General features: G+C 37.0%; 1 protein-coding gene across 3 annotated transcripts in view; it reads left to right on the top strand.

Annotated features, from left to right (window-relative positions):
* The window catches only part of PPM1B (protein phosphatase, Mg2+/Mn2+ dependent 1B), a 74,868-nt gene that overhangs the window by 29,521 nt on the left and 18,024 nt on the right, over positions 1-27,323 (top strand). For 2 of the 3 annotated variants that reach the window (XM_058551327.1, XM_058551326.1), the window contains exons 2-3: positions 13,957-14,816; positions 23,131-23,248. In XM_058551327.1, the coding sequence (XP_058407310.1) occupies positions 13,971-14,816; positions 23,131-23,248 (964 nt within the window). In that variant the 5' untranslated portion in view covers positions 13,957-13,970. The remainder of the gene's footprint in view (positions 1-13,956; positions 14,817-23,130; positions 23,249-27,323) is intronic. The other variant, XM_058551328.1, reaches the window with a different exon arrangement.

Here is a 27,323-nt window from a genome sequence, read left to right as displayed (position 1 = left end):
CATATTTTCTTTTATATATACAAATTTTACATTATTAAATGAGTACACATATTTTTGTTTTTTTGTGTTATCATTTATGTTTTTTTGTAAGTAGTGTTAGCAATAATCAATCATTTTAGTAGGGATCACAATTTCTGTTTTCTGCCCCTCAGCTGCTCCTCCTCTTTTATTTGCTCCTCTTTCCATGTTCTATTCTGACTTGAGATTGGAGAGGGTACTGTTATTTTTATGTTGCAGTAGACACCAAGATGATGATGCATCTTGGTTTCCATGTATTTATAAACAATAGATATCTTCTAATATAGATGTCTTTTTTTTTTTAATTGTTGGTGGGGGTGGGTGAGGAGTACATGTAAAATATGTTAGGTGCTTGAAGGACATTTGAACTCCACTTTTTAACTTGATTGCATCCTTTCTTTCAGCATCCCTAATAAGTAACATAATCTTTAAAAAAATGTCTTAATGTTAACCAGATACCTTCCTTTCATCCATTGGTCCTGGATCTGCCCTCTAGAACAAATGAATAAGCCTTTTCTTCTTTTTACGAGGATTCAGTATTCATCATCAGTCCCGTGAGGATTTAACATATCCTCTCTAGTCTAAGCAGCCTCAGCTTCTTCAGATGTTCTTCATATAGTATGTTTTTTGAGCTGCCTGCTATTCTCACTCTTCTGCTTATGATATATTTTAGTTTTGTCAATGTGGTTCTTTTTTTTTTTAATTTATTTTTCCCCCAAAGCCCCAGTAGATAGTTGTATGTCATGGTTGCACATCCTTCTAGTTGCTGTATGTGGGACACGGCCTCAGCATGGCCAGAGAAGCCGTTCCTCGGTGCGCGCCGGGGATCCGAACCCGGGCCGCCAGCAGCAGAGTGCGCACACTTAACCGCTAAGCCACGAGGCTGGCCCATCAATGTGGTTCTTAAAACTGAATGCAGTGTTTATATGTTTGGCACATCAGAGTATTGAACCTTATATTAATCTAGACTGTTGTATTTATATTTTCTAGCTTTAATGAGCTTGCGTTGGGAACCATGATGCAGCCATTTTCAGTTGCAGTAGGCCTCCCATAACGTGAGCATTATCAAATGCATATTATTTATAGCAAGCTATCTACTTCATTTGGTGCTCACTCGCTCATTCATTTCACAAAATTTATGGAGTATTTACTATGTGCCATGCATAGTTTTAGTCATTTTGGCAGTGAACAAGACAGAGATTTCTCTTCTCAAGGAGCTTACATTCTGGTTGGGGTAAAAAAAAATGAAGAATTTAATGAAAAACAATTTCAGCAAGCTATAAATAAAATAAAACAGGAAAATGAACTGTGATGGTGTTTGGAGAATACTTTAGATTAGGTAGTCAGGAAAGGTCTGTCTGAGTTGACAGTTGGGCTGAGATCTAAATGTCAGGAAGGAGCCAGTCATGCAGCTATGGGAGTGGAGAGGTAAGGGTGATTCCAAGAAGACAAAAAGTAAAAACAAAAGTCCAGAGATGGGGAACAAGCTTGACATATTGAGGGAATAGAAAAGGCCACTGTGGCTAGAGAGCAGTAAGTGATGATGGAAGAGTTACAGAAGTAAGGTTGAAGAACGAAACGGGGTCAGATCATAGAGGGTGTAGTATGAAGTTTGGATTTTCTTCTAAGTGCAGTGGGAAGTCAAGAGTGACGTGATTCCATTACATTTAAAGAAAGATCACTCTGGAGAATGAATTATGGAGAGCAAAAGTAGAGTCAGGGCCACAAGTCAGGAGGTTATTGTAGTAGTCAAGGCAAGAGATGATAACTTTGACTAGGATGGTGCAGCAACAGGTGGAGAAATGTGGACTGATTTGGGCTATATTTGGAGATAGAATTGATAGGATTTCCTAATGAAATAAATAGTGTGTGTGAGAGGAAGCAGAATCAAGGCTCTGACATGCAGATGTTTTTGTTCATGTGAAGAAATGGAGAATTGTTTCAACTCTGGAGAAAAAAGCTGGCATACTTTGACTATTTACTATATTGTATGTTGGTGGCGGTTAAGAGAATGGACTCTGGAGCCAGACAGCATGGGTTACAACAGCTCTGCTACCTATCTTGGACAAGTTACTTAGCCATTCTGTGACTGAGTGCCCTCATTTATAAAATGAGGACAATCATATGTACCTTATAAGGCTGTTGCAAAGATCAAATGAGTTGATTGATATAGGTGAAGTTAATATAGGCTCCAGTACCTGGTCATATTAAAGAGCCTATATAAATATTAGCTTTTATTATTTTAAGGGTTTTGCAAGGGTAATTTCGAGTCTACATAATGTTAGCCATATGTTGACTTTATACACTAACCCCTATATAGGATGCAATTCTACTCTTTAATTGCAACTTAGGTCTTTTTTGTTTTCCTCAGGGTTATCTATAATTTTTTTGTTTTCTGCTTTGTGAAAATATGGAAAAATTGTTTTGTGTTTTCCTGTAGCTGTATGTTGCTAGCTAAAATCTAGCATTTTTGACAAGTCTCTTTCAGAGTATGCTTATATTGTAGTGTCTTAGACTGAAGAAATATCTTGCAAGAGTTATCAGAAATATTGGATTTTTGCTAACATGCCTAATAATACAGCTTTTATATTCATGTCTAGGGAAGTATCTAGTTGAAACAACATTCATTAAGTGGTATTAAATTTGAGTAATTTTATTTTTATTACATTTGCATGGTTTAAAATGGAAAAGGTACAACATGGTATATAGTGGAGAGCATTTCTTTCACTCCTGTCTTCCAGACTCTTGATTTCTCTTCTCCAAAGTCTCCAGTTCTGTGTACACTTCCAGAAAATGAATGAATCTGTCTGTCTATCTATCTATCTGTCTGTCTGTCTGTCTGTCTAGGTGGGCGCACGCACACAGACATGTGTATATATTCTTCTTTAAAAAAATTGTAGGGTATTATGTTTTATCAATTAAATATGTATTATGATTCATCCTATTAAATAAAATAATCAGTTCCCAAATGAGTGATAATTAAGATTGTTTCATGTATTTTACTTTGCTATCAGTGCTGCAGTGAATAGTCATTTGTATGTGTAGGAGTAAACCTGTAGGTAAATTCTTAGAATTTGATTGAAGAGTATGTGCAACTGTAATTTTTGATAGACTTTATTAAATTGCCTTCCACAATGGGGCCGGCCCTGTGGCGTAGCAGTTAAGTTTGCACGTTCTGCTTCGTTGGCCCCGGGTTTCCTGGTTTAGATCCTGGGCGTGGACCTACTCACCGCTCATCCAGCCGTGCTGAGGCGGCATCCCGCATAGAACTAGAACGACCTGGGGCTTAGGGGAGGAAAAAGGGGAAAAAAAAAAAAAAAAGAGGAAGATTGGCAACAGATGTTAGCTCAGGGCCAATCTTCCTCAAAAAAAAAAAAAAAGCCTTCCACTGAGATTGTACCAGTCTATTGGTACCAGCAATGTGAGTATGTCTACATAATCTTGTCAAGAGAATGGTTACCAAATCTTTGATCTTTGCCAGTCTGATACATAAAAAATGATATCTCAGTATAGTCTTAATTTTCATTTCTCTTATGAATGTGAGGTGGGACATAGTTTAAGATCCATTTATGGATTTTTTTAGTCCCTTTTTCTATCATATTGGTGGTCATTTTCTTACTGATTTATAAAATCTTTTTATATATTAGGGAAATTAGCTCATAATATGACATGTAATTCCTTATTTCTTATCATGTAATGTGCTATTATTTTACTTTATGCCTCTTTAATTTAGTTTTTTTAATTAAAATATGCATTTACATAGTTTAATTTTTTTTTAATTTTATTTTTTTTCCCCCAAAGCCCCAGTAGATAGTTGTATGTCATAGTTGCACATCCTTCTAGTTGCTGTATGTGGGACGCGGCCTCAGCGTGGCCGGAGAAGCGGTGTGTCCTACGCACCCGGGATCCGAACCCGGGTCGCCAGCAGCGGAGCGCGCGCGCTTAACCGCTAAAACACGGGGCCGGCCCCATTTACATAGTTTAAAGAACCAAATAATTCTACAAGCTCCTCTTCTTGGAGAAGATTCTCCAGAACCAGCCATTTCAAACTCTTAGAGCTGATTTTTTTTTTTTTTCCTGTTGGAATTTATCTTCAGATCTCTAAATAATGTGCTTCTTGATTTTTTTTCAGTTCTAGGAATTATCTGTGTCATTACGGAAGGTGAGACTTAACTCTTTAACTCCACTACCCCAAGCACATACACACACACACGCACACACACGTTCACTCTCTCTTCTTGTTCTTCCTCATCTTTTCAAGATAGGATTACTTTTTATTTCCTACACAATTACTTGTTTTCCTTGGAGTTAATGTTTTGTTTAGTGTTTGATATACTAATCATTAATTCACCCCTAAATTTTCCCCCAGCTGAGACCAGTGCATTCTTTTTTTTTTTTTTTTTGTGAGGAGATCAGCCCTGTGCCAGCATCTGCCAATCCTCCTCTTTTTTTGCTGAGGAAGACTGGCCCTGGGCTAACATCCTTGCCCATCTTCCTCCACTTTATATGGGACACTGCCACAGCATGGCTTGCCAAGCAATGCGTCAGTGCGCGCCCGGGATCCAAACTGGCAAACCCTGGGCTGCCGCATTGGAGCGCGCGCACTTAACTGCTTGCACCACCTGGCTGGCCCCAGTGCGTTCTTTTTGTTTGCTTGTTTGTTTGTTTTTTGTGAGGGAGATCAGCCCTGAGCGAACATCCAATGCTGATCCTCCTCTTTTTTGCTGAGGAAGATTGGCCCTGGGCTAGCATCTGTGCCCATCTTCCTCTACTTTATATGGGACGCTGCCACAGCATGGCTTGACAAGCGGTGCGACGGTGTGCGCCTGGGATCCGAACCTCCGAACCTCAGGCCGCCAAAGTGGAGCACGTGCACTGGGCCGGCCCCCAGTGCATTCTGATTCTTGAGCTTTTGTATGAAACCTGTTTCTCCCTCTCTCTGAAAGCTTATAGGTTCTTATCCCTATCTCCACTGTTCTGAAATTTTTGATATTATGCCTTTGTAAATATCTTATTCTTATCTGTTGTGCTTGGCACAGGGTGGGCCCTTTCAATCTTGAAATTCATGCCTCTCAGTTTGGAAATTTTCTTAGATTATTTAAAAAAATTATTTCTTCAAGTTTCTGTGTTCTCTTCACGGTTTGTAAGATTTCATGTAAGAGGACATGCTAGACTTGAGTTTTTTTTTTTTTTTTTAAGTTGGAAAAGAGGATATTTTCTCAAACTTTCATTTGGAAATCAAGAAATCTAGTTAAAATCCTTAAATGCTTTTTTTTTTTACACTAATCAGGTATTGCGTATGAAATACAAACCTGTCCAGTGGTACTCTTCTATCTATTGTGAGTTGTATTTTGATCTTATAATGTCATATATAATCTTATCACTGTTTAGCAGTTGGTAATTTACTAATCAGACTCTAAAAATGTAGAATTTCAGAACAGGAAGAAATGTTCAATATCGTTTTGTATAGCTTTTTTTCTAGGAAAACAGTTAACTTGGTAGAGCCCGGAGTCAAACCCAGTGTTTAGGCGTTCTCCTTCTTGTTTCTTACAGTTCATTGTCTTAAGGTGATATGTTTATTGCATGTATTGGTATTTTGGGTGCGAGTTAGTATGCTTTCATTTATTATCAGAAAATATTTATTTTTCTAGGCACTATATATATCGATTTCTTGGTTCTTTGGGGACCATTTTGTTTAATCTTTTGAAGTCTAGATCTATATAGTTTGTTTTCTGGACTTTCTGTTGCATGAAACTCTCTCAGATCATTTCAATAAAATATGTCACTTGGTCTTAATCTTCTCCTCTAATGGATGTTTTTGTAATTCATTGAGAAAATTTTCATGGCCAAACCTTATAGGTGATCCTATGAAATGAAGTGTTAAAATGCCTTTATGACTGTTATGTGTGAGTAAACTATTCTTTAAAAAAATCCAGGTCCAAGTAGATGGGAGTGGCCAGTTCTCTCATTCCCAACTCTTTTGCTTAAGCCAAAATTTCTCTTCCCTTTGGGAGACTATCCTTAATTACTACTCCCCCTAATTACTGACCTAAGGAAGGCAGAGAGCATTCAGTTTATGCCCTCTCTAGAACATGGGCATGAGACTTTTCCTCCTTAATTTGATGTGAGATATTTGAGATAAGCTAAGAACTTTTAAACTTTATTAAAGGTAGAGGAAATTCAAAGGGAAATAAACATAGAGCAGAATAACTAAATACATAATCTAGTCTGTGCCTTGTCTTCTGGGATGCACAGCTTCATTCACATAGTATAACTCCTGGATTGCCTTCATGTGATGGACACCATTTTAGCATCCATTACCCCAGATCCCATTCCTGGCTGCTGTCCTCCCTAGAAGTCTTTCTCTGAGAGAATGAGGCTTTTCTGTGACACTGGAGTAATGAGGTCAGTTTTTTGCCTGAAGCTTTTCTCTTTTCAGTGTAATACAAGTATAATACAAGGAATGTCTATTCCTTTGATGGAATCTACTCCAGTTCTAGAGGGGTATGGCTTTGTGGTAAAGACCACATAGCAAATTTATCACATATTGGGGATGGAGGTGTTGCTTTGTTAAACCACTTCTCTCAAATTAATTTTTTTTTTTAAATCTCCTAACATTTATTCAGTAGTACTGGTTTTGGCAGGGAACTAAAGAAACATAAATTACTATTTTGGGAAATAAGAGGTATACACAGAAGGGCTATTAATTATGCAAAGTAGCATGTGCTAAGTGCTAAATGGATGGTAAAGAAGTTAAGTGTTAATGAAGTTTAATAGAGCACCATGGGGAAAGGATTTCTGGAAAAGGTAAGACCCAAATCTGTCTTTTCAGGAAGGTGTAACTTGGCAGAGGTTGGGGGTAGTTAAAGAAGGAGGGCACGATTTTAAAATAATTAAATGTCCAAATTATGGTAGACAGAATAGTCCTGCTTTTGATTTTAGGCTATATTAGAATCAGTTACTACAAATGTTTAGTACAGGAAAAGTTTTTTTCTTCACTTTTAAATTTATAAATCACTTGTTATTTGAAAAAATGAAGCCATATTCTTTGATGACCTCTTATTAAGTGTTGCCTACTGTGCTGTCAGTTTTGTTTATGAATGTGAAGTAGAGTTGGGCTTGATTGTAAACTGAGGGCGGCTTTGAAGTATGTCCCTCTTGTAGTGTCATTGATGAGAACAAATCAGCCACAGTCTGCCAGCAAAGGCAAGGCACCTAGAACTTTCAATTCAAAGAATTTTTAAAAAACTGTGCATCAGATAATTTTTCTTGTTCTTTGTCAGAGAGTTTATTGTCAAAATAAATTATTAACTAAGTACACTATATTTAATGTTTTTAGGAATAGTAGAGAATTTTATCCATTGAATCTTGGGTGTTTTGTAGTTGGAGATTAGCCTTTTTTCTTCTCCAGCAACTATAAATCCAGTTCTTTAGACAAAGGTATGTTTAGGGGGAAAGAGAGAAAAAAACCTCTGTAAAATGGATCCATTTGATCTAAGAAGTAGAGATGATTTTGAGTGAACTAAAGGGGGATTTAGGAAAAACAGGAACCTGAAATTCAGTTTTGCAAGTGTTTTAATTATCTAGTGATGAGTAGTGTTATTACCTTTGGAATATGCACATTTGCATGTATTTGACCTTATTTTGAACATTGTAGTAATATTTCAATTTGACTATTGGAACAACCCTTAAGTTTCTTTTAACTGAATTTTGACTTGTTATATGTAAAGGTTGCCCACCCTCCACCCTCACCCCCTTTCAGAGTTGGTATGTAAGCAAACTCAAAGGTATCAGAGTTTTTTTGTGTGGAGGCTTATTCTAGAGAAGAATGTAAACTGTAAATACTTGTCTAAATTTTAGGGCCTCTAGAACTTTTTTTCCAAATTTGTTCTTCCAAGTGAAAAGCACAGTTGTTCACAGTTGGGTTTGCTACTTGCTCAGGCAAGAAGGAGATGACATATCTTTGTATTCCCAGATCCATGATTCTGAGATGAATAGATAATGGACATCTCAGTAGGAAGTAATGTTATTAGGATTTCATTGCTTCTGCTTTGCCCCTTGAAATGCTTGTGTACACACACACACACACACACACACACACACACACACACACACCACCCTTACCAAATTAATTGTGCTCTTACTCTTTTGTTCTTTCTATATGCTGGCTAACTCCTTCTCCCACTTCCATCTTTTAGGTCTCAGCTTAGACTTCTTCCTTTGGAAAAATTTTAACCACATAAAGCTATATTTGACACCTCTTCTTGGCATACCTGTAGTTATCCCATTGTACTGCATATCACAGTGTGCCTTCATAACTTGTGTACTGGTCTTTATCTTCCACCAGACTTTAGGGAAGGGGCATCTTATTCTGAGTACCTAATATGGTGCCTGGCATGTAGTAGGCACTGAGAAAATGCTTGAATGAGTAACTGTATAATTTATTGCTGTATTTTATGCAGTGATTATAAATTAAAAATTTTAGAATCATTCCAGAATCAAATGCTTATATGTAATATAGAAACACATGTGAAACCTTTTAAGAGATTTTTAAAATGTAATCACTTAAAGTAATTTAAGCAAATTACTTAAAGTAAATAAAAAAGACATCTAGTAGTCCCCAGTCTTTCCAGGTATGAGAACACCTTTTAAAATACCATTTCTCAGATTCTTACTTCATAGTACAATTAGTATGTACAGTTGGTTGAGAAAGTAAATAACATTACGCTGCTATGGGTTTAGTAATGTATTTTTCTCAAAGAAGGCAATGGAAAAAGACAGATATGTAGAGAACATTGTTTATTCAGCCTTTAGACAATGCTTGCTATGCATATATTCTCAGCCTTTTAAAAACTCCAAGGCCCACAGAGTTGTATAGACCAGTGGTCTCTAAAGTGGGTATGCAGGACGATCTATTAGTATTAATTTTTTAAAAATTATAATAAATTCTATTATCTTTCATCTTGAAAAAGGCAAATTATATTTAATAGATTGACACTGGCTTCCCCACACTGTTAGTATGTCAGATGGGCCAGTGAGAGATCCTGAGGAAGGGTGGAACTTTCACTGCTTAATTTGTCTTCATCGTTATATTACATTGAAGTTTACACATAATTACATTGATTTCCATATGATCTAGTTTTAACTAAACTGTCTTAAAAAATGATAAAGTGACTATAAAAGATTCCTATCAAAAAATCAGATTGATTATAATTATAATAAAGCACACACAGGTACAGAACATAAAAAATGTTAGAACTCCTAATCCCAGTATGAGCTCTTATGGGGTAAGAACTATGATGTAATCAGATCTAAAATATCAACCTCTCAAAAAAATTTGAGACGGTCAAAGAAGTTTGTTTGAAATAGGGATCTATATTTACTATTGTTGAAACTGTACCTTACCTAAGTGTACAGTGTGGCTTGACCTGTAGCTAAATGATAGCATGAAATCGTAACAAATTAGCAAGGCATTTTAAAAAAACTTATGCATTCTGAGGATAAAAACTAACCTTTATGAGTTTTTTTTTCAGAGATATTGGATAAAGCCATACAACACTCAATATAGTACTTTACAGATGTTCACTAAATTTAATTATAAATGTTCACAAGGCCCTTTGAGGTTTCCTGTTGCATAGTAAAAGACAGAAAGCCATACCACCGGGGAAACACTTGTTTTTCCTGCCTTGGTCAAAATGATTGAAATAATACTTAGAATATATGGCAAAAAATTAAAATGTATTCCTTTGTCATCAAATGCCTTTGAAACGTGTAGTAAACGTTGCTCATTTGAAGAAACTAGTATCAGAATAATTACACATTGTGGAAGATTTGCTTTAAGTACAATTGTTTGTAACATACCTTCTCCTTAGTATTTGCTAAGTTGTGTTTCAGTAATAAAGACTTTGTTTTGGGAGTGAATAATAATAGCAAAGAGATGCTAGACAAATGTATATTCCCAACAGTAAATGGCTTCTTTAATCAAGACAACCTTTTATGGAAGAAAAATCGTAGTTGCTTCAGGTGAAAATCACTCACTGCATCATTCAGTGGCAAATGGCTGCAGCAAGAAATTGAACCAGGAGTTTACAAAGAGCTGTTAGGGTGTCATCAAGTTAGTTAATTTTATAAAAACAAGACCTGAGTTACTGACCGTACTTATAAATGAAATGAGAAGTGACCAAGAAAGTACATTTTACCATGTAGAGGTTTGCTGGTTATCTCATAGCAAAGTTCTTTGCTTTTGAAGAGTTATGGAACTTAAAATAGGAGTTGCTGGTTCCTCAACAGTATGCAGATATTTTTGGATAAACACACACACACTCTTAATCTTCCCATTCAAGATAAAATAATTACTTTAAAGAAAGTAATGTTAGCAAAAGAGCTTTTGGGAAATAAATGTTTGGAAATGGTTTGTTTTGTGATTTTTGTTGGAAAAAAAATCATCTGTATTAACTGTCTAATTTGCATACTTTAAGCACTTGAGAATTTAGGTATATGTTCTAGGAAAATTCATACATGTGCACCAAGATTGTTCAAAACAGCACTGTTTTATATTTAAAAAAAAGTACTAGAGTAATGCATATTGTACTTCACATCAATGTAAAGTATCAAACATAAAAAACTAAGCAACCATACCTGAATATGGCAAAACTGCAAGGGATACTAATTATAAAATTCAGGGTAATAGGAGACCTCAGTGGTCTTGATGATGATCTGTTTCTTAAACTGTATGGTGGGTAGGTGGGTGTTCGTTTTATTACTCTTTAGCTGTATGTATATATTATATAAACTGTTGTGTATATGTTATTTCATGATGCTTAAAAATTAAATCAGGGGCCAGCCCGGTGGCATAGTGTTTAAGTTTGTGTGCTCTGCTTTGGCGGTCTGGGGTTCGAGGGTTCGGATCCTGGGCACGGACCTGTGCACTGCTTATCAAGCCATGCTGTGGTGGCGTCCCATATACAAAAATAGAGAAGATGGGCACAGATGTTAGCTCAGGGCCGATCTTCCTCACCAAAAAAAGAAAAAAAAATTAAATCATTGTGAGACAACCCCAACTTTAAAATAAGATTAATTTAGAACTTTTAAAAAAATTACCAGTTTGTGAAAGAATGCAGTCCCTGGTACAGCCAATAGATGTGCTGGTGACCTAAGCTCAGTCAATTAGATACTCATTTCCCAGGACTTTGAATCTTGATCAGGTGCCTTTCAGAGGGGGAAGAGACGGCAGGTAGGAATGATTGCAGTGATGAGCAGCAGCAGGCAAGAAGGGCTGTTCTTGGTGTAACGTTCACAGTGTTTGGGGCTCAGCTTCAGGGTCTCCTTTGTTTCCTGATGGTTTTCCAAGCTGGCCTTGCAGGCTGCTTTGGATTCTTAGGGTCCCCTACAGCTTTCTGTTGAAGACACCTCCTTTCTTCCCTCCTTTATTCCTAAAGTAAAAACAAATTTGGAAACAGAAATTTCTAAACTATTTTTAAAAATCTTCTAAATGAAGAGTTCTTGTGAATTTCGAACCTGTTTGTTGAAATAAATAATAATTAAGGTGAGCAGCACCTTAATTGCAAGAACATCAAGATGATGGAAACGACAACAAATTTTTCTTTTTTTCATAATTGGTAGATGGGATTGAAAAGTGGTTTGATAAATACAGTCGACAATTCAGTTTCATTTTCATTTAGGTATCTTTACAAGTTGTCTTTTTATTTCAAGTGAAATAGCTATTAAAAACAAGAATCTAGGGCCACCGGTGACTTAGGGGTTACGTGCGCGTGCTCCGCTGCTGGTGCCCCGGGTTAGGATCCTGGGCGCGCACCGATGCACCACATCTCCGGCCGTGCTGAGGCCGTGTCCCACATAACAGCAACTAGAAGGATGTGCAACTATGACATACAACTATCTACCGGGGCTTTGGGGGAAAAAAAAGGAGTAGGATTCACAATAGATATTAGCTCAGAGCTGGTCTTCCTCAGCAAAAAAGAGGAGGATTAGCATGGATGTTAGCTCAGGGCTGATCTTCCTCACAAAAAAACAAAAAACAAAACAAAAACAAGAATCTAGGGGCCAGCCTGGTGGTGTAGTGGTTAAGTTCACACGCTCCACTTCGGAGGCCCGGGGTTCTCGAGTTTGGATCCCAGGTGCCGACCTACGCACTGCTTGTCAAGCCATGCTGTGGCGGCGTCCCATATAAAGTAGAGGAAGATGGGCATGAATGTGAGTCAAGGGCCAGTCTTCCTCAGCAAAAAGAGAAGGATCAGCAACGGATGTTAGCTCAGAGCTAATCTTCCTCACAAAAAGAAAAAAAAAAAGAATCTAAATTAAAATATACTTAAAACTAGACTTTCAAATCATTGTATCATAGTATTAAACTGTGTTCAAAAATAAGCATATATTATTACACTGCTTTCCATACAAAATATAATTTTGTATTATATGTGAAAGAAAAATAATTTTTATGTATTTTTAAAATCTTATCCTTTCAAAATTCCTTGTTATAAATATTTGTATATGTAATTTATTAGTACAGCATTATATATAACTCATGAAAAATTATAAAATTGCTATAATGTATAAATATTATGTATATGTGGTGGCTTATTGGGTTTTTACACATAGGGATATATAATTTTATTGTGAAGTTGGGTGCTGAAAAAGATATCTCACAAAGATGACTAGATCCAAGTCAAAGTCAATTGATCTAGACTAGTGTCTCTTAAAATGTGATTCTTCAGTTGCTGGCGTGCTTTTTTTTGAAGGTCCCATCCAGGATGTACTGAAAACAAATCTTTGGGTGTGGGAATGGGGCTCTAAATTTTGAGCAAATAATAACAGCAAACATTTTATAGTATTTACTGTGTTTCAAGTACTGTTCTAAGCACTATGCATTAACTCATTCTTCACTGCAACCCTGTGAAGTGTGGCTACTATTGTTATTATTCCCATTTGACAGAGGAGGAATTTGAGGTACAGGTGACTAAGAAACTTACTCATGGTCATACAGCTAGCAAGTATTAGGGCCAGGATTGTATGTAGGAAACATACCAAGACATTCTCATGCTTACTGTGGAGGACCACTGCTCTAAGTCTAAGTCATTTCACATTGGAAAAGCTTTCGTCTAAAATAATAGTAAAGTTGGGAGGGAGGGTGATGCACAGTGGTACTTTACAGTTCTATCTTTGGGCTTGAAGTCTTTGTCAGCCAGCACTGAGTAAAGGTTGTCCTCATGCTACTTCATAGATTACAAAACTCAGCAATATTAATGATGTCCTTAGCATGTCATTGAAGTTATATTTGTTTTTAACAGAATCCAAGTACTAGATTTCAGTCAATCCAAGTAAAGTTTCCAATTTGATATACAGTAAAACCTTGATAAAAGCAAATGTTTGTAGAATGAAGGTTTGTTTTAGTTGAATTCTGGAGTTGTCTTCAGGATCACTGAGGGGAAGAAATCTTGATTATTATACTTGCTTTTGAAAGTCTTTCTAAAATGTGGTAGCATACTCTTCTACCTTAGTATATTGAACAAGATGTTGCACCATTCTGAATATTCTCATTGTTCAGTCTTATATATTGAACCCTGGAGCTATCTTATAAATTGAACTCTTAAAAAAACGTAACCAGGTATTTATTTTCCTTTCTTCTAGAACAGTGGTTCTCTACTTGCTGCACATACGAATCAACAGAGAGGCTTTTAAAAAAAATGCTGATATCTGGGTCCCACCCGCAGAGATTCTGATTTAGTTGGTCTGATGATTCTAACGTGCTAGGATTGGCAAAACACCGTTCTAGAAGGATGTGGGGGAGATTTTCTTGGTTTCTTTTTTGTTGTTCCAGTAAATTCGGATAATACTGAAAAATATTCTTGAGATAGAAGTTACTAGAGAATAGATAAATTATCAAATTTAAATGTATAACACCCACAATTTTTTTTCTTTCAGATTCACTGCTAAACATGGGTGCATTTTTGGATAAACCCAAAACTGAGAAACATAATGCTCATGGTGCTGGGAATGGTTTACGTTATGGCCTGAGCAGCATGCAAGGATGGAGAGTGGAAATGGAAGACGCACACACAGCGGTTGTAGGTATTCCTCACGGCTTGGAAGACTGGTCATTTTTTGCAGTTTATGATGGTCATGCCGGATCCCGAGTAGCAAATTATTGCTCAACACATTTATTAGAACACATCACTAATAATGAAGACTTCAGGGCAGCTGGAAAATCAGGATCTGCTCTTGAGCCTTCAGTGGAAAATGTCAAGAATGGTATCAGAACGGGCTTTTTGAAAATTGATGAATACATGCGTAACTTTTCAGACCTCAGAAATGGAATGGACAGGAGCGGTTCAACTGCAGTGGGAGTTATGATTTCACCTAAGCATATCTACTTTATCAACTGTGGTGATTCACGTGCTGTTCTGTATAGGAATGGACAAGTCTGCTTTTCTACCCAGGATCACAAACCTTGCAATCCAAGGGAGAAGGAGCGAATCCAAAATGCAGGAGGCAGCGTAATGATACAGCGTGTTAATGGTTCATTAGCAGTGTCTCGTGCTCTGGGGGACTATGATTACAAGTGTGTTGATGGCAAGGGCCCAACAGAACAACTTGTTTCTCCAGAGCCTGAGGTTTATGAAATTTTAAGAGCAGAAGAGGATGAATTTATCATCTTGGCTTGTGATGGGATCTGGGATGTTATGAGTAATGAGGAGCTCTGTGAATTTGTTAAATCTAGGCTTGAGGTATCTGATGACCTGGAAAATGTGTGCAATTGGGTAGTGGACACTTGTTTACATAAGGTATGTAAGTCTTTTTGTTATAATTAAAATACCCTATTAATTTTGAAAAGGCATGGTAAGTAAAACTAAGCAAACTTACATTTTTTTAAACTTTTATTATTTTCCTTAGGAAAGATCTGTATATTTTAAAATTCTTTTCTTCACCAGAAATGAAACCATATTTTTTTGCCATCCTCATTTGCCTCAACCTTCTAATTTGAAAATTGTTTAATAAATTTGTGGCATTTGTTGTCCTTTAAGTACTTCATGGCTTGTTGCTGTAGCAGAGGCATCTATACAGAATTGTAACTTTTGATTAATATTCTCAATATTGGCAATAGCTGTCGTATGTCTGATTATGAAGGAGTTTGATAAAATATGTATATAGTATAATTTTGTACTAAATATACAAAAGATCAAGAGGCACATGAAATATTAGAAGATATACCAGAAATCTAGGCTAAGTAAAGTTTTATAATTTAGTTCTGAGCCTCCTAGCAGCTAAGACTAAAACTGAAGTAAAAGTATGAGTTGTGTCTTTCTTATTGTCTAGTAAAAGAAGCTTTTTCCTAGCAATAAAATCTAAAAGGAATTTACCTGTGACTATGTAAGTACTATATGACATGGTAGATAATATCTTACTTTTGTAGGAGATATCAAAATTATTTTCATAATAGATGTTTTATCATCACTGATTAAAAACCAAAGGCTAATATAAAATGTAATCCTGTGAATAGTTCCTGTGGAACACTAAAGTTTAATTTAGATTTGTGATATTCTATGAATCTTTTTTTTTTTTTTTTGTGAGCAAGATCAGCCCTGAGCTGACATCCATGCCAATCCTCTTTTTGCTGAGGAAGACCGGCCCTGAGCTAACATCTATTGCCAGTCCTCCTCCTTTTTTCTTCTCAAAGCCCCAGTAGATAGTTGTATGTCATAGTTGCACATCTTTCTAGTTGCTGTATGTGGGACGCCACCTCAGCATGGCCGGACAAGCGGTGCATCAGTGTGCGCCTGGGATCTGAACCCCGGGCTGCCAGTAGCAGAGTGCGTGCACTTAACCGCTAAGCCACGGGGCTGGCCCCTCTATGAATCCTAACTTGGTACAGTAATAGGAAAAAAAATCCGGAGTAACATAATTAGCAATTCCCTTGGATGTCTTTAAAATATTCGGTAGTTTCAGGTGGGTTTTTGACAGCGTCTATATAGTTATCAATTAAAATTTGTGTTATCTGGCCAGTACCTAGAATATGCAGGTATTCTATGACTCTGACTGAAAAGATAATCAAGGCAAAACTAACCTTTGCTTATGTGAAATAAAGGTTTTGATTTGCTTATTCTGTGTAGATTAGAACCATTCTATCTCCCCACCATGTAAGTTGCTGTGAAAGGTACAGGCACAGCTAAAAAGTGTCTCAAGAAGGATCTCTGAGTCTATGGAAATGCCCAGGTTTTGGTGAGGTATCTACTTCTTTTCTATAGAATGGGAAGAGACAGCTTCAAGAAGAGAAAATCTTCTTGGTGGGCTGGTGTTTCCAGTTGGCAGCTTTTTTCTGAAAGGATTTAAATGGTGGTACCACTAGCTCTTCTGTGTTTTGTTTTGTTTGTTTTTTAAGTACCCTGTATCCTTTTTACTTTTCTGGATGAGTTACGTACAGAAGTATTGATGGTTGTTGGTGATCAAATAGTTGAGTGGCTCTAAAAATGTCTTTCTCCTTGGACTTTAAATGGAGTGATTCTGACCTACAGCTTTTTGAGACAAAAGCAAGCATATGTTTTTTGCCTGACTAGCAAATGAAAACAGCATTTTCCCTGATTATTAAAATAGTATATGTTTGTTACTAAAAAAAAAAATCCAGATAATACAGAATATACAAAGAAACACTCAAAAATTTTGTCACCCACCTAAATCAACTATTTCCATTGTTAGGGTATGTTTCTTTCCAGTCTTTTTTGCCTGCCTGTGACTGTGTATATTTTTATAAAAATCAGATCATTATACTTATTATTTTAGAATCTTCTTTTTCGGGCCAGCCCCATGGCTTAGCGGTTACGTGCGCGCGCTCCGCTACCGGCGGCCCGGGTTCGGATCCCGCGTGCACCGACGCACTGCTTCTCCGGCCATGCTGAGGCTGCGTCCCACGTACAGCAACTAGAAGGATGTGCAACTATAACATACAACTATCTACTGGGGCTTTGGGGGGCGAAAAAAAAGGAGGAGGATTGGCAATAGACGGTAGCTCAGAGCCGGTCTTCCTCAGCAAAAAGAGGAGGATTAGCATGGATGGTAGCTCAGGGCTGATCTTCCTCACACAAAAAAAAAATAGAATCTTCTTTTTCATTCAACAATATATTATAGAAAGATCTCCATGTCTATAAGTGTTGATCTAAGTCATTTTTTCATGGTTGCATAGCATTCTGTTGAATGAATGACATGTAGTTTTTAGGGAACAGCCAAAAATCTATTAGGTCTGTAAATTGGAGTAAAGAAAGAAGTTTGTATTGTGGATAAACTGCACTCTCCCTTTCCATTGAAAGGATGTGAGTTTTCAGCAGTTTTGACCTCACCCTTCTGAATGGAGTTTAAATGATTCTGGTGGCATCACCAGATCATCACTTGATAGCTTATATCAGTTTAAAGTGATTAAATATTCCTGTTGATGGTGTTAAAAGATTCTAGGCAGAGTCCTCGAATCTCAGAAGTGATCAATGATAGTAATAGGGACAAGAGATTGGAACACATGATTGATTCAATATTAGTGGAAGTTGACCGTCATAGTTCCTTTGAATGAAGCTGCATTCAAATTGAAATCAGTTTTGAGAAGCTTAGTTAGCTGTTTTGTGTTGAACCGTAACAGACTTAAGAATTTTTTGAATTGCTATATGTTACTTACGGAATTGAATAAACCTCTTATCATTCTTGTTTTCCTAACCCCATAATTTTGTCATTCCACTTGTTTGTATTGTAAAATCAAGGGTTAGCAATATTATAAAACAATATGATTAAAATAGAATATGATTGCTTTGAATTTAGTCTGAAAGAGTGAATATAAATTTTAAAAGCGTTCATAGAGTGGATCCAATGTTTAAATATATGTTTCCCTGATAATAGGTTTAAATGAAGTGTTAATATTTTCTAACACTTCTAATACTTATCATGCCTTAATGGTTTACAAGCAGTTTTATATGTTAACTTATGAAATCTGGGGAGATGATGATAATTATTATAACACAATAGTATCCGTAAATTATTGCTTTCTATGAGCCAAATGCTATTCTAAGCACTTCACACATATTTTAACTCATTTGATTTTCACAAGAACCGTAAAAGGTAGTCAGCATTATTATTGTTGATGATGATTATTTTTCAGGGTTGCCATTTAATGATACGAAGCTGTAAGTGTTGGATGACTCTGGTCAGGTATTATCCTATTGAGATATTTAACTCTAAGGGAGAATGGTCCCTAAGAAAGCAGCCTTCCCGTTCATTGCCACTGCTAGCATTCATGGTGTTTACACTAATTTCAGATTGCATAGAGTAACTGCTATTTGCATAGCCTTTCATAACTTATAAATCACACTCATTTTATTTATCCTCATAGTAGCTTTCTGAGGTGAACAAAATTAAAATTTTTATTTCCAATTTGGAGGTAAGGAAATGGAGAGTTGACATTAAAAGACAGCTAGCTGTAAGTCATATAGTTGATGATTGTTGAAGCAGAGACTAGAATCCAAGTTTTCTTATTCAAGTATAGAATGCTTGTTACCAGTGTTTCCTAGAGGGTTTGATGAAAAATTTTTCCCCAAGGGCAATATTAAGACTTTCCTTTTCTTTTTTCAGTAATTATAAGGTTAATATAAAAAAAATTTTAAACAAATACAAAGATGCTTGCAGTAAAGTTATTAATCTTTATGTCCCTCTTTTCCAGTTTCATCCCCTTTAGGTAACCACTGTTTACAATTTGCTATATATCATTCCAAATAATTCTCTGTGTTTATTCATACAAATGTATAGAAGTATAAAAATAGGGTTTTTTCCCCCTTTTTTTGTTTTTGCTGTTTACAGAAATGAATCATGTTGCTTTGCCACCTGCTTTGTTTTTCTTAAATATAAAAGTCAATATTCCTTTATATTGTTCTTTAAAATACTATTTTATCCCTAAATTCAGCTTACATACCACCTATCAGAAGTTAATTTATTTTATTTTATTTCTTTATAATTTTATGTATTTATTTTTTTCCCCCTAAGCCCCAGTAGATAGTTGTATGTCATAGCTGCACATCCTTCTAGTTGCTGTATGTGGGACTTGGCCTCAGCATGGCCTGAGAAGCGGTGTGTCGGTGCACGCCCGGGATCCGAACCCGGGCCGCCAGCAGCGGAGCGTGCACACTTAACTGCTAAGCCACGGGGCCGGCCCTAATTTATTTTAAAACACAAGTTAGTATCTGATAGTTGGATAAAATTGAGGGAAATTAATGACTTATTTTCCAAAGGCAATATCATTCTAGATTATTGATACAACTTGGAGAATGCACTTGTATACCCCCCAAAATAATTGTTTAGCTCTAAACTCAGGAGTTTTTCCATTATAGTTTTCAGAAAATGTAATCATAAATAAAGCAAAAGTAGACATCAGTAGTATTAGAGTGGAGTGTGGTTGGGTATTTTGAGGCATGGAAGAGAAGGACTGATTGTAAAAGTACAGTGTATGTAGTGTAGAGATTCCCATACTTTCTTGGTTCATGGTGCCCAAATATCTCACTAATCTTTTCACAGTGCTACTTAGCTGTATTAATACCTAACAGTTACAAGTATTAAGTAGTTAGATCCAAGTTTAATGAGTATATATGTCTTAACAAAATAATTCACATACATTGAAAAAGTATATTTTATTTCATTCTTTAAAAAACTACAGTTACATACTAATGAGATGTGGCAACTGTTGGACTCTGTACAACTTCCCAAACCTTGGAATCATTGGGCACTGCCACCCTCATTTCCTGTATCACATTGATTTTTATGGGGACTTGCTTTATATCACAGCAACCCCTAAAACCCCAGCTTTGAAAAGATAGGGTGTCATTGAGAGGAATATACTGTTATCTAATGTTAAAACTATGAATTACCTCAAGCTAATTTGTGGGGTATCCACAGATATTGAGTATCACTGTGTTTCCCCCTCATTTAAAATATCTCTGTGAGCACACCATGGCACCCTGGGGCTTCTAGGTGCACTGTTTGAGAACCATGGAATTAGTGTTAGAACATAGGCTTTGGAGCCAGACAGCTGGGTTTTAAGTTATGCTATGTCACTTAGTGTGAATTTGGGCAAAGCCTCAGTTTCTTCATCTTTATAAAATAGAGATAATATCTTTTTCATGGAGTTGTTGAGAGTAAAGCTTTTGGCAAGTGCCTGGACGATATCTGGTTTATAGACCTCAACAAATTTTAGTTCTGTTGATGATAGTTATGAAACAAAGAGGTGAATTTGTATGTAGGAAATATAGGTTCAAGCAATAAGGTAATGGTGAGAGAAGTGAGTAGTCTTGAAAGGGAGTAATCATAGGCATCATCTTTCATGGATAGGTGAAAATTTGGTCTATTCATTAAACTTCGCTGTCTTTTGAACTATATGTAAATGAGATAACTGGAGTGAGTGCCAGGTTAAAAAATATTGATTTAAAAAATGAGGAATATTGATGGTTCACTTATCAGATACTCACTTACTAACCTTGGCAGTGATAGAGATTCTGTTCACAACCTATTTCATATGCTGTGTTAAGACTTGATCCGGGACACTTCTTTACAACCATGTAGCATTCAACTTTAAAACTATAACAGCATCAAATTATTTTCTGCTTAAATTTAGATACCCTTACTTATGGCAGGGGCACTGGCTACTTTGACCTATAACTGTCTATTAATGATCTAATTCCTTATAGTTATACTTGCTGTGCTATTGTCAAAATTAAAAAGGAAAAGGAAAAGGTACTGAAATAATCAGTTTTAAATATATGGCTAATTGCTTTAGTTGTCCAAGCTGGGTTTTCTTCTTCTTTTTTTTTTAATCATCTTTCATTTCTGGACTTAATGAAAAATTTATACTGATTATGCAAGGATGATTTATCTCTAGAAAACTGAAGAGGCATAAAGGGAAGGATCTTTTTTAATTGCTGTGTAAAAATTATTGAAACACACTCATACTTTGTGTTTAGAGGAAAGTCATCTTTATGTAGAAATAGAAGCAGCATCGTTGAAATCACACATGCTGAGGTGTAAATGTAAATTATTTCCTTTAAATATCTTTGGATATTTAAACTTCTTGAAACTGTCTTTCAGTTAATTTTCCAACTGATAGAATGTATGTTTTATAACTTATAAAAATCTAATGAAAGTTATATAAATATTGATTAGGAATGGCTAAACAACTCTCATGCTATTGTTACCAAAACAGGAAATGATTAGAAGAAACTGGATTTCTAAAAATCTAAGGTGTTAGTTCTCTTTATTCATAAAATTCCTTTAAAAAAATCGTTAGTATTCAAGTGGTGCTTGATTCTTGAATATCTGTGGTATAAAATTTTTGCCTGACCTGAATTTATATGGTAAATCCTGATTCCTGTGGAATGTATCAACTCCTCTTTTCGCTATTTGGAACCATAGTATATATATGTATGTGTGTGTGTGTCTGTGTGTATTCATATAGCCAATGCAATATTAAGTCATTATGAAAGTTTTGTGTGGGTTTCATTAAGGAATGAAATTAGTTTGGGCCAATTTGGAAATCCTGATTTTTTTTCCAGATATTGAGAATCTGATTATATACTCGTGATGGTTCTTCTCACTAAAGCATGAGTGAGAGTCTGTGGAGAGAATTATTACTCTTTATTTTTTTGTGTGTGTGAGGAAGATCGGCCCTGAGCTAACATCTGCCGATCCTCCTCTTTTTGCTGAGGAAGACTGGCCCTGGGCAAACATCCATGCCCATCTTCCTCTACTTTATATGGGACGCCGCCACAGCATGGCTTGACAAGCGGTGCGCGCCTGGGATCCGAACTGGCAAACCCCATGCCGCTGAAGCAGAGCGCGCACACTTAACCGCTTGCACCACCAGGCCGGTCCCGAATTATTACTCTTTATGAAACCTTCTTAAAACCTGACCTTCATTGCCTTCAAACTTTGCTCCACTGAGTTTTAGGAGGTGATAGCAGAAGTTCTTCAAGGCCTGATTGTCTTTTTGGCTGCGTCATGTGGGTTCTGAAAAGGTGGCAAGTCAAAACCAAACAATGCCTGTCTAGATTCTGGCCATAATGACTGAAAAGACTAGAATGGGTGTGGCCTTGGGTTTTTTTTACTTGGGTTGGCAAACCCCGCTATCAAACAAAATAGTTTACCACCTCCATGGACTTAGTTTTTTAGAGTGGTGAATAGAAAAGAAACAAAACAAAGGTTGAAAAAAATCGCTATTCCAAGAACAGTTTCATTCTGTTCTAAGAAACTCAGTTAAAGTAATATACCTATAGGAAAAATAATGAGAAAATGTTTTAAATTTATTGCTCATAATCTCATGGTAATAGAGTAGTATATATTCTGTGCTTCCTTTCATATATCATTTATCTGTGGTGGTGTGATTTAAAAGGCAGCAGTAAAATTTGTCCTTAAATTAGCAGTTTTAGCTGCTCTCTGCAGACCCCGACAGTATTTGTGATTCTAGACAACAATCTGATGTCTTTTCTTCAAAAGTTATTAGATCTGACTACAGTGTATCTCAGCCATCCAGTTATATTCCATTGTTTGATTCTGTACCCTCAGAACAGTTTCCAATTTAACTTTTTCTTCTTTGCTTGTAGTTCAGTTTAGTGTCTCGGATATCCTAATGATTAACAGTTTTAAGCTCTGTCAAATTCGGTAGAGTTTAGTAGAATTGCTCTGATGCAGGTTAATTAGCTGGGAAAAAATAGCACATTTATTTGGGAGGATGCATTTTGGACCTAAATAACTTCGAGAAAATACAGTCTTGAGAGGGAAACAGTTTAGAAAAATTAATATATATGAAGATATCTTCATTTCTCAGGTTGTGGAATGGTGGTGGGTAAGAATAGGTACACAGAATCAAAAGTCATAAAATAATAACATCTACACATATCTAGACACCTTGTTTCTTCAGGGAGTGCTTCAAATAGTTCTTTGGAATGAAAATGAATGAATTGAATGTGTACTGGATGATTAAATAAACTATAGTTGCTTACTGTAATTAACTCTTTTGAAGTAAATAATAGAAAGTTGGTAGACTATAGAAATATAATTCTTTCTTTTTCTTTCTTTAATATACAGGGAAGTCGAGATAACATGAGTATTGTACTAGTTTGCTTTTCAAATGCCCCTAAAGTCTCAGAAGAAGCAGTGAGAAAAGATTCAGAGTTGGATAAGTACTTGGAATCACGGGTTGAAGGTAAGAAAGATGCTCTTTTAATTTAGAAGGAAGGAAAAGTATTCTTCCTTGTTTATCAGATAGTTATTTTAAAATTTCCTTAGGAAAAACAATTAAGTATTTCAAAACAAGGCCTTAAAAAACAAACATCTATCTGCTTAAAATTTGCTGTCACATCTTGGACCAACGCGTGGCAATTTATTGGCAGGGAGAAGACGAATTTGTCTATTATACTGCTAAAGAGAAATATAATTTGAAAATAGTCTGTTAAAGCTTGCTTTTTTCTTCCCCTCGATTACATTTTTGGTAGTAAGCGAAGAATCCAGTGCAGTTTGCCTCAGGTTATCATGAACACCGAGTGCTATAATTCCATTAACACTAATTCTCACTTCCCAAGTTAATCATAGGAATTTATTACCATATGTTTTTCATCTTTTTTTTTTTTTTTTTTTTGGTGAGGAAGATTAGCCGTGAGCTAATATCCGATGCCAATGCTCCTCTTCTTTGCTGAGGAAGATTGGCCCTGGACTAACATCCATGCCCATCTGCCTCTACTTTATGTGGGACGCCACCACAGCTTGGCTTGACGAGCGGTGCGACGGTGCGCGCCTGGGATCCAAACTTGTGAACCCCGGGCCGCCGAAGTGGAGCGCACGCACTTCACCACTACGCCACCACGCCAGCCCCTTATATGGTTTTCATCTACTGATACAGTTAGCATTGATGATGTGAAAGATTATTGGTTTTACTTATTTTTTTTAACTTTTAAATTTTGCAATAATTTTAAACTTAAAGAAGTTGCAAAAATATCATAGAGAGCTCCCATGTACGTGAGTACCTTTTACCTAGATTCCCCATTTGTTTGCATTATACTTCATTTGACTCCTCTCTCTATATACTTTCTATAACATGCATTCTCATTTTCTCTGTCTCCCGCTCCCTCTCCCGCCTCCATATTACTAAATTTTTTTCTGAACCAATGGAGGGTAAGTTGCAGATAGGACATCCCAGTCCCCCTTAATACAAAGAGGATAGTCTCTACATAGCTGTAGTACATCTTTCAAAATTAGGAAGTTGAGTGACGTCAACATCATGGCAGAGTGAGTTGTACCCTGTGTCTCTCCCCTCTAAGTTACAAGGAAACAGACTATATTGACCAACAGAGGATTCTCTACACAGCACAACAGGACACCTAAGAGATCCATGCAGCTTTACAACTGGAGGTGAGTGGACTGGACCCCTGGGAAGCAGTGGAACTAGAGGAGCAGCCTCTTCTACTTCCCCTGGTGGCAGTGATCCAGGGTGAGGATCCTCATGCACCAGCCTGCGCAACTCTGAATGGAGGCGAGGGTGGCCCAGGCTCGTGTATGCAAATGCCCATGGAGCAGTTGTGGCCCCGCGCGTGTGAACACCTGTGGAGTAGTGGCAGGTGGCAGTGGCCCCACCCACACAACTGTGAGCACACGGAATGGGAGCAGAAAAAACAGCACTCCCCCCCCAGTGGTGGCAGGTGGAACCTGCAACCAGAAGCATCAGGAACAATAGCAGAACTGGTGACCCAGCCCCCAGCAGCACCCCCAACACCAGCTCCACCAGCAGCGGGGGCTGCATATAAGTCCCTGGGCCCCTGCCAATGACAGCGATACTTGTGAACCCAGCACTCTGACAGCAGTGCAACCAGCACCCCCAGACAACTCGGGAAGAGCAGCACAGGTGGTGCACAGGACGGCAGCATCTGAGCCCACGGAGAGCTAGTGGAGGAACATGAGACCCAGGCAACCCCAGAAGGAGCAGAAGTGCTCGCAACATCTAATCTGCAGAGCACCAGCCACCCCAGAGGCACAAGCGGCACAAGGACAGCACTGATGACGCTTCTGCAGAGGCAGTGGAAGGTGGAAAGTGCAGGCTCTTAGATGCAATCAGAAGCAGCTGAGAACCAAAGTAAGAAAAGCCATACCCAAATAACAAAAGGTAATTACTACCACAAATGTGCCAGCAGATAATCAGTTCATCAAACACCATGAAGAACTACACTAAGGCAGAACTACACTAGGGCAGAACAAAAAGAAAATGACAACTCTCCAGAAACTAAACCTGATGTCACAGATTACAGTCTAACTGACAGAGAATTCAAAATAGCTGTCATAAAGAAACTCAGTGAGGGCTAGCCCCGTGGCTTATGGGTTAAGTGCGCGCACTCTGTTGCTGGCGGCCCGGGTTTGGATCCCGGGCACGCACCGTCACACCACTTCTCCGGCCATGCTGAGGCCGTGTCCCACATACAGCAGCTAGAAGGTTGTGCAGCTATGACATACAACTATCTACTGGGGCTTTGGGGGAAAATAAATAAATAAATAAAATTAAAAAAAAAAAAAAAAGAAACTCAGTGAGTTATAAGAAAACTCAGAAAAACAGTTAAATGAGCTCAGGAATAAAATTAATGAACAGAAGGAATACTTCACCGAAGAGATTGAAGCTATAAAAAAAAAAACCAAAGAAATTCTGGATATGAAGAACACAGTGAAATTAAAAAAACAATGTGGAAAGCGTTAAAAATAGAGTAAACGTTATGGAAGAGAATTAGTGAGCTCGAAGATAGAAACCTAGAAATGATTCGGGTGGAGAAGGAGAGAGAACTAAGATTTTTAAAAAATGAAAAAATTCTTCAGGAAATATCAAGTCAATTAGGAAAAGTAACAAGCATTATAGATATCCCAGAAGGAGAAGAGAGGGAGAAAGGAGCAGAGAGCTTATTCAAAGAAATAATAGCCGTGAACTTCCCAAACCTGTGGATGGAACTGGACATGAAGCTTAGAGAACTCCTAATTACATCAATTGAAAAAGACCTTCTCCAAGGCGTGTAATATTACAGCTGTCAAGAGTCAATGACAAAAATTTAAACCATAATGAGATATCACCTCACACCCATGAGAATGGCTATAATTAGCAAGACAAGAAATAACAAATGTTGAAGAGGATGAGGAGAAAAGGGAACCCTCATACAGTGCTGGTGGGAATGCAAACTGGTGCAGCCACAATGGAAAACAGTATGGAGATTTCTCAAAAAATTAAAAATAGAAATAGCATATGATCCAGCTATCCCACTGATGGGTATTTATCCAAAGAACATGAAATTAACAATTCAGAAGAGGTTTATGCATCCCTATGTTCATCACAGTGTTGTTCACAGTAGCCAAGACATGAAAGCAACCCAGGTGCCCATCAACAGATGAATGGATAAAGAAGACGTGGTATATATATACAATGGAATACTACTCAACCATAAAAAAGACAAAATTGTGCCATTTGCGACAATGTGGATGCACCTTGAGGGTATTATGCTAGGTGAAATAAGTCTGACAGAGAAAGACAATTACCATATGACTTCATTCATATGTGGAACATAAACACATAGATGATGAGAACAGATTAGTGGTTACCAGAGAGAAAGGGAGTAGGGGGAGGGTGAAAGGGGTCAAGTGACACTTATGTATGGTGATGGATAAAAACTAGACTATTGGTGGTGAACACAATGCAATCTGTACATAAACTGAAATATAATAATGTACACCTGAAATTTACACAATGTTATAAGCTAATATGAACTCAATAAAAAATATGAAAAAAATTAGGAAGTTAACATTAGTATAATAGTCTAATCCACAGATTTCTTTCAAATTTCCGCAGTTGTCGCAGTAATACTTTTTATTGATCCAGGATCTAGTCCAGAGCATGTGCTGCATTTAGCTGTCATGCCTCTTTAGTCTCCTTCAGTGTGAAAAAGTTGCATAGTCTTTTTCTTGTTTTTACTGGCCTTGATATTTTTCAACAGTACAGGTTAGTTGAGTAGAATATCCCTCAATTTGGGTTGGCTGATGTTTCCTCTTGATAAGATTTAGGTTATACATTGGCAGGAATACTACAGAAGTGATGCTTGGTTCTTCTCAGTGCATCATATCAGGAGGCACATGATGTTAATTTGTCCCATTAGTGGTAATCCTAACTTTTATCACTTGCTTGAGATGTTGTCTTTCAGGTTCCTCCATTGAAAAGTTAATAAGTATGTTATACTTATTATTCAATAGGGAGATACTTT

This window comes from Diceros bicornis, chromosome 12, assembly GCF_020826845.1.
Source record: "Diceros bicornis minor isolate mBicDic1 chromosome 12, mDicBic1.mat.cur, whole genome shotgun sequence".
Classification (NCBI taxonomy): Eukaryota; Metazoa; Chordata; class Mammalia; order Perissodactyla; family Rhinocerotidae; genus Diceros; species Diceros bicornis.
Note: the sequence above shows the minus strand (reverse complement) of the source record. Positions and strands in the feature narration are given on the sequence as shown.